The following is a 17,621-nucleotide window of genomic DNA, read 5'->3' on the forward strand; positions in this document are numbered from 1 at the left end:
CATTTGCCCTCTGAAACCTGGTTCACTGGAGAAAAATCTGCCCACACCCCTCCCCTCTTCACAGACCCTCCATTGCCTCGCCCTGGCTGGAGCCTGGCCCCTGGCTGAGGATGCCTCTTTCCCCGCATTCTTCCTGAGTAAAGACTGAAAAGCAGAAAAAAACTCATTTTTGGGTGGGCACTGATCATTGGTTGTCTCTTCACGGCTTCAGCATTTGGGAAGCAAGCCCACCCTCTTGTGCTGTGCGCCCCCGAGGCCCAAGCCAACTCCCCGTCTCAAGGCCATTGCCCAACCTGGAATTCCTGGAGGACTTGACTCTCTCTTCCTGTCTACCTCTACCTCCCCTGCCTCCTGACTCTTGCTGCCACCGTGGTCAACCCCAGTTTCGACCAGAAGACCCAGCTACACCTGAGCCTCAACATCTGCTTGCTTCCTCAAACTGTAAGAGTCTTCTTCACTTTCTCTCCACCACCCACCCCTGCAGCCAAATCTCACTTTGTCCCCATGCAATACTGCTCCACTTCCATATCCTTCATCTCTAGAATCTCTTCTGACCACATTCCTCTCTCCCTCCATCAGCCTGGACCCCAGGGCCAACCACTGTCCCATCCACTCCCTCCGATATCCCTTCTTTGCACCCCTGCTGTGCCCACACAGTACCCCCATGCCCAGGAGGCTAGGTCTCCTCTACAGGCCACAGCCCTAGCCAAGGGCAGTGGCCTTGGCCTACAGTAACACACGAATGAGGTGGAGCTGAGGAGGGGCGCATCTGTCCAACAGAACCAGAGAGGGGCTTCACCTTGGAGGTTCAGGGCAAGGATGGCGGAGGCTGGGAGTGACATGTTAGAACCAGAATGAACTAGAAGTTGGTTCATAAAACATTTGACCCCTGATGTAGAAGGACAGATAGTAGCGGTTAATCCCCAGGCCAACAGTCAGAAGACTCTTCTCCAAAAACTTTGAAGGACCCCAGAGCAAAGACCTCTGCCCTCTGGCATTTAAGGATTCCCTGTATAATAACTTAAAAACAAAGCTTACCAGCTGACAAGCTCTACTTACCAACGCAGGGCCTCAATCAGCTTTTGCTGCCTCATTTTTTAATATGTATAACCCATTAAGCATCAACAACACTTAGGAAAATCTTCAACTTGGAAAAGAGAGATCAAGATAAACCAAAATTACCCCAAAGGATCCAGAGATGATACAGAGAACTGAAGAAAGCCGTTAAAAAAAAAAAAAAAAGTCTAATTAGTATCCTCAAATACTAATTTCCCCATAAGAAAGGGACAGGGATCAAGAGCTCTTGGAAATGCAAAACGATTGCTGAAACTAAGAAAAGTGTCATGGCAAATTTTGGAAATAAAGCCGGGACATTTTCCAGAAGGAACAAAATCAACAAATGTAATATAAGAAATAAGGCATAAGCGTCACAGAGGATCAAACCCAGAGTCCCAACATTCTACTGTTTGAAGTTAAAAAAAAATATAAACAGAAAATGGAGCGGAGACAATGATTTAAAAGTTAGACAAGCCAATTTTCTCCTGACGGAAAGACACAGGCCGTTGGGTTGAAAGGACTTGCCAGTGTCCAGCACGAGGAAATGAGACCCACATGCAGACATGTCTTTGGGAACAGGCAATAGCGAGATTCCTTCCCAAAGTTTCCATGGAACATACTGTCCTGGGGGCTGAGGGTGGGTGCTGGGGGTCTCTGACGGAGGGCATGACCACGTTCCTTCAGGGAGCCAGTAGCTGAGGAAACCAAACTCTTGCTCTCACCCGCCCTCCCAAGGAATGGGATGACCAGCTGTTCCTCAGCTCTGGGGACTGGCTTGTGGAAACCAGGCTTTTTAAAAAGTATGTACAATATCAATCCAGTTTGGATTTAAAAACTGGTATTCACTTATTTTTAATAGGTGAGAGACACACCGAAGCATTAATGGTACATATCTTGTGAACTTCCTTCCATCCATCTAGGCACTATGGCCTAGTGCCTAGATGGATAGTTCTCACCCTTGGGTTATGCCAGAATCACCTGGAAATCAAAGAAGGCAGAGACCCGGGCTTGTTGAAGCAGGATAGGACCGGGGCCTGTGTAAGTTTCCCGTTTCCCACACCACGATGCTGATAAGATCAGAGTTCGAAAACCACTGACCTAGCTAAAAATTCTAAGACTTACCAAACAATGACACTGGGTTTTGTCATCCTGGTTACAGCAAGTCCTATCGAAGAGGGCTTCCTTTGCAACCAACAAGTTCTCCACCTTCTGTCTGCCCTTCCCTCCCTGTGACAGCCACCCAGATGCTGAGAGTAACACGGCTCCCACATTGGAAGGGAGTAGGTTTCTGAGTCACCAGAATGGAGGTCAGACCCTCAGCTCTACACCGCATGGGGCCTAATGTAAATTATCTACCTTCTGCCCCTTAGTCCCTACTTTACTCCCCTTTAAAATTGTTCTGGGAAGAGTGGGTGCCAACGAGAGGAACTCTCCTTCCCAACTTCACCCTCCTCGGGTCCCCGCCAATTGGATGTCCCAAGCCCTGGGAGAGAGCACCGTGAACCCAGCAGGCCCTGTGAGGCCAAGGGAAGGCAGCGTGTGTGGGGTGCTATTGCCCTCCCCCTCCCACTTCCTCTATGGGGTTCAGCCACTTCTCATCAGGGTTCACCATGAGCACCGCTAACCACCAAACCATCAGGGGAACACAGGTAACCATAGAAGCCAAACGGGGCATCCAGTCATGACAGGAGGGGGGTGGATGAAAGACAGAGCAATAGACAGAGAATCCTTTCCTTTGTTCCCCTCAGATTGTTGACAACACGAACTTTTTAGTTGGCTAAAGTCACAGATGGCTGCGCACTGTCCCTTACTTTTCAGGTGACGGGTAGCAGCCTTTCTCTGGGACACTTTCTACCTGAACGGTTAGTCAGGATGGGCTTAGCTGCGTTGTGGTAATTAGCCCAGGCATCTCAGTGGTTTAACGCAAGGGTTCGTGTGTGTGTTTGTTTATCTTACGGATGAGAAGTCTGTTCTGAATCGGGTGACTTTTCAGGACAGCTTGTTTTCTGTGTGGGGCCTACGTGATTCAGGTGGCTTCCATTTTGTGTCGTGCCCATGCGGCCCATCACCGCATCAGAAGAGAGAGCTGGAGGCTTGCGCCCTGGGCTTTGGCTCAGAAGTGGCACCGTTTATTTCCCCTGTCAGCCATTGGCCAGAGTTAGTCATGTGCCCCAACCTAGCTTCGGGCGAAGCTGGGAAGGTTGTCTTCCTAGGAATCCAGAAAGAGGAAAATAAGATTTGATGAAAATGTTATTATCTCTGCCACTCCAAACATCCTTTAAAAAAATTAAGAATTAAAGGCAATGATTCAAGATGTCCTGTTAGTATATGGTGTTTTTGGTTTTTCTTTTGTTTGTTTTTTTAAGTAGGCTCCACACCCAGTGTGGGGCTTGAACTCACGACCCTGAGATTAGGAGTCACACTCCACCGACAGAGCCAACCGGGTGCCCCTCCTGTTAGTATATGAAAAGCTGAATGGTGTTGCGGTCAATAGGAAATCTGTCTGTAATCCATCATTTCCCGAGTTTATTTGGTCGTCGGGCCTTTTTGCCTAAGTGCAGTATTCCTTGGAACTGGAATTCTGAGGCGCACACTTGTCCTCAATGAGTCAGCGGTGGCTTGTGTCACCACTCTTAGAGCACCTGCGTCTGGAACAGCAGACGTCCCTGGCGGAATCTTGGAGAACACCAGCCCAGCCTCCTCCAATCATCAACAGATCCTTTGCGGTGCCCCCCCTCTCGGCTTCCTGTGAGGCACACCCAGCCAGGCAGCCTTTTCCAGGAACTCATCGCAGCGAGGGGCGGGCCTCAGTCGTAGATGCTTATTTGGAAGGGCCCTGAGTGCAACCTCTGACTCCAGGAAGAATTTCTTCCTGATCTGTTCAGGATGAGGCCCATCCCCTCTGCTGGATTCCTGCAGAGACCCAGCCCTCGCTCACTTGTCCAGCCTCCTTCGGCACTGTGGGCAGCTCAGGCTCCCGTCTAGAACCTGCTCCCCGATAGGCTAGCCCAGACCATCTGGAGCAAGGGAGCAAAGCCAGTTCCTCATCATGTGACAGATGTCTGAGGCCCCCACATCTCTGGTTTCAAGTGTCTGTGGCAGTTTCCAAGCCTCTTACGGCCCTGCCCTCCATCCCCAACCTCAACATCATGTCAAGGCAGGGCTCCCCACCATCCGTTGGGTTTGGGCTCAGCATTCCAGCTTCTTGCTATCTTCTGGAATCTTGACTGGGTCATGAATCACAATGGTGAAGAGTCATTCTTTCCAGGTTTGTGATGCCGGCAGGCAAACCCAATGAGCACACCTTTATGGCTTCATCTAGATCACCGAGCGGGCTTGGGTGAATCTGGAGAGGCAAAGGTTGGGGAAGGCAGGAAAGAACACCTACTGAGCTCGCCTGCTAACCCTCTCAGAGGCCAAATTCACTCAGCTACTGTCCTGCCGGCCCTGCCTCTCCTGTTTCTGGAAACCGCTCCCTCTACCCCCATCTTTTACTATGGTTTCCCAGGGGCTGCCACGTTCTTACCAGCCCTGCTCCCTCTGCCCACAGCTAAGTGGCTCAGATACAAGGTCATCACCTGATCTTTGGTCTTGGCAAAGGGTCCAGTAAGTGTCTCACTGTGGTAAAAGATGTACGTTTTTGATTGGAAGGGAAATGTTGGTCTGCAGGGGGAGAGGAATGAGGTCAGGCACAGCGCCTGGCCCAGTGGGAAGGGCAGACCGACGGGGCTGTTGTTGGCTCTTTTCATGAGCTCTTGTAGCTCAGGCATGCACCCAGCACAAATGACAGATGGGACAAATAATAGAGTAAGAGTCAGTGCCTTTGCTGATGAAACACTGTTGGTATATGTACGCATTTACCTAATGAAATGTATCCAACATTCAGAAAAAAGCACCGTCTTTGCAGCCCGACACTGACTCAGCATGCAAGCAGCGAACACTGCCTCAGTGGCCTGGAACCACGGCCCTGGCCGTGCCAGTGTCTCGACCACCTGCTGTCTTCCCTCCCGGGGAACCAGAGAGCGTCTCTGTTCTCGGACACAGCTGAGGGTGCTACCAGTGGCCTCCCTCCTTGGCCTGGACCAATTCCAAATGCAGCCCCTGCTCTGGCTTCGCAGCTCCCTGGGGACTCCAAGAGCTGGTTCTGTGTTGCCATCGAGTGGCCGGAGGCAGCGAGCAGGCGTCAACAGCCTCCTGCAGCCCCTCCTGCTCCCTTGGGTTTGGGCCCATCCTGGGGGTCCGGGATCCCGAGCTTCAGAGGCGCATCCCTAATTCCCAGGTGCGCTCCTGGGACCTGGCCGGCCAGAGGGATTGGATGGTGGCCGGCAGAGGGGAAGGAGCCGGTCCCAGGGCCTCGTGAGCGGTCCCTTCCTGCAATGCAAGAGAAAGGAACGTCCTCGGCTTTTTCACCAGATGGAAAGGAAGAAGCGAGCTGGTGGGATTCTAGTTCCGCCCAGACTGGCCGCTGGGCTCATCCCTAGGCCTGTGGGTAAACGGCTTAGGTGCCTCTGACACACTCAGTTCACGGCTATCCCAGCACTGCACAGGCCGAGTTACTAAAGCAGTTTTAACCCCTTCATGGGCTCCTCGGTCCTCCTCACTGTACACCCCCCAAACTCGGCTGGAGTCTCATTCTCGCCATGGGGCATTTTGGTCCCAACCCAACCGGGCCAGCTTCCTGGAATTCAGCCTGAACCAATACTTTTGGGGACTCCCTGCAGGGTTTCAAAGAACCTTTCCTCGCGGCCACCAAGGAGGACGTTCCAGCCCCCTGGACCGCACCGTGGACACCAGCGAGCAACCGCACCCTCCCTACCCCCCCCCCCCCCGCCGCCCGAATCAGCTGCTCACCCTCACCGCCCATGCCCCTACGGCCAGGAAGACCGCTGGGAATGACCCCTTGTCTGAGAGTGGGCGTCAAGCCTTCATGGAAATGAAGCCAGGTCTAAAACTACCTTTATTTGTGGTGGGCGCCGCACAAGACGCCTTCATCAATCAGCAGAATTATAAAACTGTACAGGAGGTACAAAAATAGGCTGTTTAACTTAGATAATTACCCTCACATCAAGCTTTAAAAATACACATAAAAATTGTACAATCTGGCAGTTTATAAAATATAAAGCTAAAAAGAGGATTGTAGGTTCACAGAGAGGATTCTATCGCACAATTAACACATACCCATTAAACAACTGTCCACAGAGAAGACACGATGGCACAGAATTTTTTTAAAAAAAAATCACTCAAAAGAGAAAACTTGAACCCTGACCAAATTTCTCACCCTTTCATGATAAAACTACTGTGAGGCATCCATCCCATGGAAGGATCCAGTATAACTTTTCCTTTTCCAGTTTTAGAATGGTCAGGGGTGTGTTGTCCAAAACGAATCTGATGTGCTTTAGAAGCAAGTGCAATTATAGCTGGATACACGTCAGAGTAAAAATTAAATAAATATAAATAGGTTAAATAAATAGGTCATCGCAAAAAGAACACTACGTAAGGTTTGCATTTGAGAATGCCACCTGGTTGACGGGTAATGCTTCCTAGGTAAGTGGGGATGGCCCCATCACAGCTTTTGGGATACTGAAAAGGAACACTGTACCCACCAGACGCACACAGATCACAGGGGGAGGCGAGAGGGGCGGGGACTTGGGCCGGAAGTGGACGTTAAGGCTGCCCCAGGGGGGGAGGCTCACTGCAGGTGCCTTCTTGGTGGTTGGCCAATGAATACAGAAGGGATTCACGCATGGATACAAGCAACCAGAACCAGGGTTACTCGCGGCGGAAATCACTGCTTCATCAAGAAAACAAAGTACAGGATGAGGAGACACTTTGGTTTAAAAGATCATGGTCCAACCTTGGAAGGTGAAATTTTGGCTCATCTCTATGGGACACCCAGCAACTTTCTTCTAGGAAAGGCCAAGGCCAGGCCAGACTCAGCTACAAGGACAACGCCAGGATGGTGAAGGAATGAGCAAGGAAGAGACACCGGGATACATGAAGAAAAGGGGGTCCAGATACTAAATGAGCAGAGAGAAGGCTAAAGAGAACGTAAGGAGGCTCTTCACAGGGGCGCTGTGCTCTCTCTCCCGGCTCTCATGGCACAGAAGGCAGCAGCAGGTGAACCAGCCTACCTCCTGCCAGGACCTCCAGGCTGAGGACCCAACACACAGATCGGGAGAGCGAGAGCAGACTCAGGAAACCGAAACCCGGCCGGAGTCCAACTTCTGGAGAGACAGCGGCCACGAAGAGAAAGGCCTGCAACCCAGAGGGCCACCCCCACCCCCCACCCCGTCTGCGAGAGCTCACATCAGCAGCCAATGCATCTCTCACTGTGGTGAGAAAGAACCGCAATGGGAAACAAATCACACAAAACTTAACCAAAATTTGACCCTGATCAAGGCCTTCCTTCTAGAGTTGGTAGAAAGAAAATCCTTCGCTGGGCCCACTGACCTGCAGATCCGTGTCACAAGTCGGAGTGAGCTCTCACTGAAAGGAGCCTGGGACGACTATGGCACGGAGAGAAAGGGGGAGGGAGAGCCCCCCCTGCACCCAGGGTTTTAGATCTGCCACTAGATGGTTTAGTGACTCACCGCAGGCACCAGTGATCCCCCAAAGTGCAAGTGCTCTGATGCCCAGGGACATGTGGGCTCTTGCTCAACTGAAGGTGAAAAGACCCGAGAAGCAACAAGAGAAGTTCTGGCAGGTGCACTGAAGACCGGTTCAACACAGGCTTCAATACCGGGCTGAAGGAGAGCGGCCCTGGGATTCCCAACAGATGGAACTAGATTCTGCTGTAAAAATGAAGACAACGTACTTCCAAGAAGTTAACAGCCTTCCTGGAATTGTGCTGAAGATCCAGCAGCTCTGCTGTGACAGGACGCACAAGGCTGCAGAACCCTGTTCTAGCAATGGTGCAGAGCAAAACAGGAGACCAGGATTCTGGAGATGAGGGCGAGATGCAGCAGAGGATGCCCGAGCTGTTTCCATGATGACGGGGCCACAGGACACCTCTTCAAGCCACCTGAGGGGCTGAGGAGTGACCAGGTTCCTCAAAGCGGAGAACGGCTCTTCCCAGAGCCCTGATCTTTACTGTTTGCTGCGTCTCTCCCTCCACGCTCTCACAAAAGCAGAGGTTTTGTCCGTCTCGTTCACCTCTGCGTCCCCAGCCCCCGGGATCTGGCCTGGCTCACTCTGCGAGTACTCAAAGTCAAATACATCGAATACATGAGCTTGAGAAGGTGCGTGGTTAGAAACGAAGGCGAGAAGGAGAAAGGGCATTTAAAAAACAGTTGTTCTGAAGACAAGCTGGGCCCAAACAGGGAGCGGACACACACCCTGGGCAGCCAGCTGTGACTGGCTACCCCCCCCCCCCCAAGGACACTGTTCAGCCACGAGATGGAAGCACCATAGACCTGACGCCAGCCCATCACTTGGGGCACCTTCTCCACCTGACCGCCTGGGGCGGCGGCGGGGAGCGGGGATCACACTCAGGCCCGGCAGCAAAGTGATCGCAGATCCTTAGGGACAACAGCGCAGATGCAGCAGAGTGGGGAGAGGACAGCCATCTGGCCGTGTTCCCAAACCGTGGGTGCCGTGGAGAACACGCAGCACGATGCCCACCCCCAGCCCCAGGGCTCCCAGGTCTAGGCGGGGTAACCGGAGAGGAGGGGGTAACAGCAGATGGAGGATGATGGGAACTTAAGAAAAAAGCACGTCCGGGCATTATGAAAGGAAGGGAACTGAATTCTAGACACAGGAGAGCTTCTGACGAGTGGCCCTCAGCCCAACCCACCATCAGGAAGAAGGAACGGAGCACTCTCGGTCCGTCAGCAACATCCTCGCTCCCGAGCGGGGTCTCCGAGCTCGCCGGGACTGAATGAAGGGCGAGGACCCACTCACCCGGCTGGACAAAGGACACGGGGGACATCGCCACACTGTACCCTGATCACATTGAACCGCTAAGGCTCTTGGTAGAGAAAAGACAGCAAGTTTGGACTGAGACTAAAGTTAAAAACTATACTAATTTTAGCCAAAAAGATGGTATTGACATAATTGAGGGAATATTACTTTCAAGTTGTTCAAGGGATGCGGACAGCCTTGCTATACTGCTTTACTCTTCGGCATCAGAGCACGTTCTGAACGTGAACGCTCTTTGCAGAGCGGATGGAGGCTTTTGGTACTACACAAAATATAAAGTGTATTATATATCTTGCATTTATCTTCTTCACAAGTAAGCTTCAAGTTCAGCTTCTGCTAACATAGCATTCTACAGTATGATCAAAATATAAAGTTATTAAAATCTGCCAAGAGAAACATAAAAGCCTGCCCACGAAGCTCGTGGTGACTCTGGCCTCTGCTCCCGACCCCCTGGCCTGTCCTCCGGTCCAGGGACAGAGAGCCTCATTGCCCACTTGCTGGCCCAGGACTCCCCCCAGGGTGGCCGTGAGTGTCGCATGTGGCCTTCTCCCCTCTGGTCCCAAAGGCCTGTTCCTGCCTGGGTGCTGCTCTTCTTGATGGGGGAACTTATCACCTCTTGCCCCCACATGCTCCTAGACATTCCCCAAACCCACCAAAGGCCACCAACGCACTGGACTACTGTGGACTCAGGACAGAGTACCCTCTTCGTTTCTAAGAGATCAGCAGACACGGCCTTGTCTTCCAGTGGGCGGCGCTCACCTGCCCCAAAGCAGTGCCTCACACTCAGGACTCTCGCTGCCCCCCAGGAACACTGGTTCTAGTGACCTGGGGAACTCTGGGCTCGTTCGCAATGAGTGAGGCATCTCCGATCCCCAGGAACGACGCCCTCTGAACTACCTCCTCCTCCCCAACGCCCCTCCCCTCTGGAGCTCCACTTAGAGCAGAGGCTCCATTTCGTGCCTCTCAGCCTCGCTGGTCGAGGAGAGAGATGCTCCTGGTCCCGCACGGAGGCAAAACGCAGGACTGCCTCCTCTCTCTTCCTTACAGGCCCACAGGCTGACACCAAACAAGAAGTTTAAAAAATAAACTGTAGGTCTGAAGCCAGCGCGTCCAGGAGAAGGCGGAGGATGTTTCTGTCACTGCGTCTGGGATGGGCCCTCCTTGGGAGAGGACCCCAACTGGAAAACTTTCATGGCCAACATCTTCCCAGCTCCCTACAGGTCAGAAGGGGTCGTGGTTCCCACCTCCTGGGGTTGGCGTCTTCCTCTGCTGGAGGCAGAGCGGGCAGCTCAAGGCACTTGTTTCGGGAGCCTGGTCTCCCTGCTAAGCCGGGAGGCATCCAGCTCGGACATGCAGAGACCAGGCCCACAGTCACAGCTGGGGCCACCAGAACGGATGGCCACCCTGGCTCAAGGGGTGTCTGCAGTCACTGGAGGCCAGGGCTCTGGGGGTTCCTGGAAGTAGTAGGGCTGGAAGAGCCGCTCGTGGCTGCACGGCTCCATGGCCCGGTAGGTGTGGGAGAGGAGGTGGGGGAAGCGGGACGTGAAGTAGCGCACGAAGTCGTCGGGGAGGGAGCCCAGCGTGTCCCGCACCTCCGCAGGGAGCTCCCGGTAGTGGTGCTTCTGCAAACAAGACGGACACACACACGGAGGTTAGCAGCTGGAAAGCCCAGGAAACACCGGTAAAAGATCCTCTCGAGAGTCAAGGAAAACAGAATGTTAATTGGTTCTCTGTCGAGGAGAAAAGGCGCAGGTACTCAACGGTCCATCTGCCTACCTTCCCTGTTTCTCCTCTTTCAGGAGGACACCTCAGAGCCGAGTCAGGCCCAGGGCTGGGGAGACAGGGACAAGCTTCCCTGCTGGAGTAGCCCACTGGCCAGGCCTCTGTGGGAAGGTCCCCATCGAGGGGGTTTATACTGCGCTGTCTCAGGCAGGAACAGGGCACACACAGGTCAGCAGATGACACCAGCATCAGGCAGCCCGCTTCCCAGAGCGGAACTCCTCACACCTCCACATCGCAGAAGAGAAAACCTGTCTAAGGGAACGAGTTGGCCCTGCGAGGTCAGAATTCTAGTAGGAGTGGAAGGACCCACAGAGAACAGAAAGGAGGAAGGTGGCTGTACCCGTCACCGGGCCCCCTTACCTTGTTTCTCATGGCTCGGAGGAGGTCTCGGACGGAGCCACCTTTATAGGTCCTGAATTTCCGCAGATCTAGGGAAGAAACGAGGAATGCCATATAACAAACCCATGTCTAAAGGGGAAAATTCCCGGGGCTCCTGGGGACCAAGCCATCAGACTGAAACACAACAGAACTACGCCATGCTCGTGGCTGACAGGAATGTGTCCCCCAGAATGAGCCTGACCGAGGGCCGTGCAAGGCTGAATTCCACCTCCGGGTCGCACCCACGAGCGCAAATAACCATTCAGAGCACAGCACCTGTCACTGTCTCTGTCACGTGAAGAGACAAAATGAAACCCACATCTGTGTAATGAACCCCAGAGGACACACCCACGAAAGCCTCAACCCCATGAGATCTGGAGCCCAAACCGCCCGGAGCTGCCAACTCCACGTTCACGTCTTAAGAAACGGCTGCTGCTCTTGAAACGTTTCCGCCAACACGCACGGCGGGGGCTTCAGCGTGGTCACCTGTCTGCAGGGGGACGGTGATGTTCTCCCTCCAGTCCATCTTCACCACGGCTCTCCCGCCTCGCTCCAGCTGCTTCACTATCGGGCCATCCAGGGACTCCTTTTCTATTCGGTCACTCACGTCCTGCGAGGGTGACAAGGGCAGCAGATGATGGTCAGTGTGTGGAGAACTGGAAGCTGGAGAAGCGACACACACAGGCACAGAATGGTCACTGCCACATGAGCCTCGGTCCCCGGCGCCAGCAGCAAGTGCTGTGCCTCAGTCCCTCCCGATCTGTCACCCTCTCCCTGCGAGCAGCCCTGTCTGTGGCTCACTGGGGAGAGACCCACACAGACCACTTCTGTGACAGGGGGACGTGTTGCACCTCTCCACAAACCCGAATGCCACACCCGTGTCTCACCCCTGTGCACGCCTACTGCCTCTCACACGGAGGCGAGATGCAGTCAACTGACTGTTCATCAGTGAACAAAGCTCAATTCTGCTCTGCATCTTGGGCTTTTCCGTCTACACAAGGAAACGGGACACGCTCAGATCCATAGCTGGTCAGCGGTCCTCGTACAAACAGAAAAGACAGATGAAGCCCTCTCCTAGAGGAAGAAAGTTGCTGACGAGGGTGTGGGCTCCGGAGGCCCTACCCTGGCCTCGAACCCTGCCCCGTGTCTGAGCTCGAGCTCCAGCAGCCGAGAAAACGGAGCGATGGGCCCCACACGTGTTAATGCGGCGCAGACTCACTGGCCATAGTCTTTTCTTTCTTTGACGAAGGTGAGGCCAGACTGGCTGACTCAGACTTGCAGTGGCTAGAGGGAAGCCCTGGACGGGTTACCCCCGACGCCTTGCTCACCCCCGACGCCCTGTGGACACAGACTTCTGCTGCAAAGCCGGGACAGCTATACGGGGGGAGGCAGGTGGGGTCACAAGATAGGGGACTGGGAAAAATGAAGACTTTAAATCCTAACCCACAGCGGGCTGGAGGTCCCTTTGTGTGAGCTTTATTCCTGTTCTACATCTTGTCATCATCAAAGGAACCTGGCTAGTTTCCAGAAGCCCCTGGAGGACACCTGACCTCCTAACTGTAGTATTATCACCCTAATGAACAATCCTAATGTTGTCCATGCCCACTGCTGCCCTGGGAAATGGCACGAAAGCCTCCCCTTCACAATCCATCCAAATACCTACTAAGCACCTGCTACGTGCCCGGCAGTGAAGACACAGCAACAAACGGGAAATCAACCACTCCTGGTCTCAGGGAGCTTCCATGTTGGGGGCTAAGGCTCTAGTCAGACTGCGGGTCAGGGTGACGGTCACTCCTAAACCCAAGCTTCACTCTGACCCAGACCACACTGCCCCAGTGGCCTGCCTTCCAGGGCGGGTGCGCTGGGTACCATATGTCTGGACGAGCTCTGCTGAACTGACCCCAGGGAGACTGAGAAACCCGTTCCCTTTCTACAAAAGCCACTGGGCGGGCAACACCACAAAGCCTTAAAATGGCCAAACCACCGGCGGAGCTCAGCTCTACCCATCCTCTAAGTATGCGTCTCAGAATCCACCGTAAGCAAAAAGAGATGTGGGCAAAGATTAGGTAAAAGAAGGAAGAAAGAATCCAGTGTAAGTAAATGTTTAGATTTTGGAGACTTGAATGAAATTATATAATGCCTGAGATTCCCTGCACAGTAATCTGGGGTGAAGATTCGAGAAGAGCACAGAGGTTCAGTTAATAATTGCTGGAGCTGGCGGACGGGTAAAGGGGAGTGCATGATCGTCTTCCCTCCACTTTTGTGTGTATTAGTAAGTTCCCGTAACATAAGGTTTTTAAATTACAGCACATCCACGGGACTGAGTATGAGAGTAGTTGAAATTTTAGAATTTAAAAAAAAATTTTAGAATTTTAACATGAAAAAATAGTATGTTAAAATACTACATTAAATATGGGGCGCCTGGGTGGCTCAGTGGGTTAAAGCCTCTGCCTTTGACTCAGGTCATGATCCCGGGGTCCTGGGATCGAGCCCTGCATGGGGCTCTCTGCTCAGCAGGGAGCCTGCTTCCTCCTCTCTCTCTGCTTGCCTCTCTGCCTACCTGTGATCTCTGTCCGTCAAATAAATAAATAAAATCTTAAAAAAAAATACTACATTAAATATATTAATAATATGCTACTATTAGGGGCGCCTGGGTGGCTCAGTGGGTTTAGCCTCTGCTTTTGGCTCAGGTCATGATCTCAGGGTCCTGGGATCAAGCCCCACATTGGGCTCTCTGCTCAGTGGGGAGCCTGCTTCCCCTCTCTCTCTCTGCCCGCCTCTCTGCCTACCTATGATCTCTGTCAGTCAAATAAATAAATCTTTAAAAAATACATAATAAAATATTGTATCAAAATATTAGGTGCTGAGGAAAAAAAGGACACAAAATTGTACATACAGTTTGACCCTAACACACTTTTATCTGTATAAAGAAACTATGTTAAAATGTTAACTGTGGTTCTCTCTTGGTTATGCGATTAGGAGTCATTTGTTTCATTGTCTTTTGCCATATTTTTTAAAATCTGGGAAAAGTTTAACGAAGGCTTCTGATAAAAAAAATACCCCCAAACCCAAAACCCAAGAGGCCGACCTGGAAGAACTGCAGCTGCTTCTCCAGGCTCCAGAAAAATGGGTGCTTCAGCACGTGTTTCGCGGACGGGCGTTTCTGAGGCTCCATGGCGATCATGTTCTCTATCAATTCCCGGGCAATGACGTCTTCTACAGAGGAGGAAGATAAGCAAGTTGTTACTGTCCCCGGTCCACGGTCATAGTGAAATATACGAACCTTAACAGCACGTGTGCCTTTTGATTCAAGATTCCACCGACGGGAAATCATTGCAGAAATGGAATTAAGAATGTGCACATGGGGAGCCTGGGCGGCTCAGTGGGTTAAAGCCTCTGCCTTCGGCTCAGGTCATGATCCCAGGGTCCTGGGATTGAGCCCCACATAGGGCTGTAGGCTCCGCAGGGAGCCTGCTTCCTCTTCTCTCTCTCTCTGCCTGCCTCTCTGCCTACTTGTGATCTCTCTCTGTCAAGTAAATAAATAAAATCTTAAAAAAAAAAAAAAAAAGAACATGCACAAACTTTGGCCAATACAGGGAGTTCTCACCAAGCGGTCTGGGAAAAAGGATAACTGGAAACACCCACTAGTGTAGGCTCCGGGAATGCCTCTGGGTCCGGGCCGTGCTCTGAACACAATGCCCCATCGAACACCAATCAATACGGAGAGGGACTCAATGGCACAGACGATTTACCTCCATGTTTTACAAAGACACACACCTGTCTAATTAGATGACTGGAATAAGATATACAAAGGTATTAACAGCAGGAATTCATCACTGTGTTAATGGAATTGGGGTCTTCATGCTAACCTACTGTTTCTACAGGGAATAAGGAAAATTAATCCATGGCAAAACAGTAAGTTAGTTTTTATTTTTTTAAAAAGATTTTGTTTATTTATTTGACAGAGAGAGATCACAAGTAGGCAGAGAGGCAGGCAGAGAGAGAGGAGGAAGCAGGCCCCCCCGTCAAGCAGAGAGCCCGAAGTGGGACTTGATCCCAGGACCCTGGGATCATGACCCGAGCTGAAGGCAGAGGCTCAACCCACTGAGCCACCCAGGCACCCTGGATTTTTTTTAAAGTTTTTTTTTTTTTTAAGATTTTATTTATTTATTTATTTGTCAGAGAGAGAGAGAGAGAGAGATGGCGCGCGTGCAAGCACACAAGCAGGCAGAGTGGCAGGCAGAGGCGGAGAGAGAAGCAGGCTCCCTGCAGAGCAAGGAGCCCAATGCAGGACTCGATCCCAGGACCCTGGAATCATGACCTGAGCCAAAGGCAGCGGCTTAACCGACTGAGCCACCCAGGCATCCCCTTTTTTTTTTTTTTAAAGATTTTATTTATTTGAGAGAGAGTGAGCGAGCATGTACATGTGAGCAGCGGGGAGGCTCAAAGGGGGATGGAGAGAGAGAATCCCAAGCAGACTCCGCACTGAGTGCAGAGCCCAATGTGGGGCTCAGTCTCATAATCCTGAGATCGTGACCGGAGCTGAAATTAAGATGGTTAACCGACTGAGCCACTCAGGTGCCCCAGTTTTAATTTAAAGGTGGCACTGGGTGTCATGGGTCAGTTATAACACAGGAAACCCTGAAGTTGGGAAGGAAGCCTTATTGCCCCTGCACCCAGAGAGTAAGACTCAGCCTGTCTGTCCGAGCCCAGACTGCACTGGCCACTGGCCTGCACACGCAAAGTTTACGAAGCAGGGACTATCTGTTTTCCTGAATGTTGGTGCAGGAAGGGACCTCGGGTTATTTAACCCTCACAGGTCACAAGCAAGAAAATAGAGGTCCCCAAAGGGGGTCTTCCCCAGGTCATCGGGTGACTTGAAGGACCTCAGAGCTGCTGGCCTTAGGAGGAGATGCTCCAAAGACAATCCACCCAACCTTCCACCAGCTTCGGGATGAGTCATCAATTCCCGGAGGCCCACGGGGTCTAGCTGGGCAGCTGGGGTGGCTCCCAACCCCTCCTGCCCCGTGGCCCGCTCACCGTGCTTCTCAGGGTGCAAGCAGTCCAGGCTGTAGGCTCCCAGGAGGATGTTGGCCTGCCGCTGCAGGGACTTGCCAAAAGGGTGGCTGCCCTCCGATATCACGTAGTAAAAGACACAGCCCGCAGAGAAGATGTCCACCGTGTAGGTCTGAAGAGAGATGGAGGGGGTGAGAGGCCTTCTGGAGAATGATCCTCCTCACTCAGCAGCGGTGAGGACAGGAGTGTTCCTGCTGCTTCTCCCACCCTGAAGGGGCCCCGGGAGACTCGACTAGCATATTCGAAGTGCCCAGGGCCCTGCCGGCCCCCTGCAAGGGCTGCGGGCATGTTGGCCTTCACAGCAGGAAACGTGGGCTCTAGAGCTGACACGCTGGGGCAGGAAGTGATTGGAAAAGTTCGGGAGTGGGGGGATAGCAAGTGCCCTCCCATTGGTCTGAACAGGAGACCATATGGAAAGCGCCAGCAGCATGCTGTTCACATAGAAGCTCTTTGACAAACGTCATTCTCCATGTGCCACAGCCCCCAAGGCTTGAATTCAGGGGCTGTCTCTCCTGAAGAGGCAGGAGGCGGAGAGCTGTGGGACTCACCGGGTTGTCCTTGCAGTCTTCGCTCAGCATCTCTGGAGCGATCCAGCCTTCTGTGCCCGGCACTCCTGAGCGGCGGCTGAAACTGTGCCTGCCTACGGCCAGCTTCTTGCACAGGCCGAAGTCTGAGATCATGGCCTTGATCTTGCCATGAGCATTGGGCATGGAGAGGAGAATGTTGTGGGGCTTCAGGTCTCTGTGAACTAAGAGAATGCTCCAGATCAGTCCCATACTTACCACGAGTAATGTCAGGGAGTGCACCCTCTCAGACTCCCAGCAGGCCTGCTGCCACCTCTAAGGGCACTAGCCTGCAACTGTGAAAGAGTCCTCTTTGAACTCTTATTGTCAGAAGGCCACCAAAACCCTCCTGTGCATACCAGCGATAAGGCACAGATTCTCAGCAGAGGGAGGGATGACGCCAGCAGCCGCCAGCCTGCCCCTCCCGCAGCGGGGGTGCAGCCTGGGGAAGGGAAGCCTCTCACCAATGTTGAGGGAGTGCAGATGTGCCAGGCCCGAGGTGGTCTGCTGCAGCAGGGTGATGGGCTCCAGGCCGAGGTGGGCAAAGTCCTTCTGCTCCACGTACTGCAAGAGACACGATGGCTAGGTCATGCACACAGCCCCTCCACAGGGACAGCCCCAACCCAACCCAACCCCCTCCCCCTGATCCTGCACAGTACGTTCTTTCTTTCATTCGAGTGATTTAATTTTGTTTAGAAAACTCCTGCCAGCAGCTTTTTGCTTTAGCTTTAATTAACATTTGGGATTAGGTCAGCTCATTTTCTTTGATCGTATTTATACTGACAACATTCTCCGCCCAAATCCACATCTACCAACGGACTTTCTCCTGAAGCCACAGGCTCACTTAAC

General features: G+C 52.5%; 1 protein-coding gene across 1 annotated transcript in view; it reads right to left on the reverse strand.

Annotated features, from left to right (window-relative positions):
• Positions 1-5,995: 5,995 nt before the first annotated feature.
• ERN1 (endoplasmic reticulum to nucleus signaling 1) overlaps positions 5,996-17,621 on the reverse strand; it is a 78,786-nt gene continuing 67,160 nt past the window's right edge. The window contains exons 16-22 of the mRNA XM_080825464.1: positions 17,237-17,336; positions 16,758-16,957; positions 16,174-16,321; positions 14,222-14,349; positions 11,620-11,743; positions 11,116-11,183; positions 5,996-10,595 (exon numbers count right to left, since the gene is read on the reverse strand). Of these exons, the coding sequence (XP_080681590.1) occupies positions 10,383-10,595; positions 11,116-11,183; positions 11,620-11,743; positions 14,222-14,349; positions 16,174-16,321; positions 16,758-16,957; positions 17,237-17,336 (981 nt within the window). The 3' untranslated portion in view covers positions 5,996-10,382. The remainder of the gene's footprint in view (positions 10,596-11,115; positions 11,184-11,619; positions 11,744-14,221; positions 14,350-16,173; positions 16,322-16,757; positions 16,958-17,236; positions 17,337-17,621) is intronic.

The sequence above is a fragment of the Martes martes genome (genome assembly GCF_963455335.1).
Source record: "Martes martes genome assembly, chromosome: 16".
Taxonomy (NCBI): Eukaryota; Metazoa; Chordata; class Mammalia; order Carnivora; family Mustelidae; genus Martes; species Martes martes.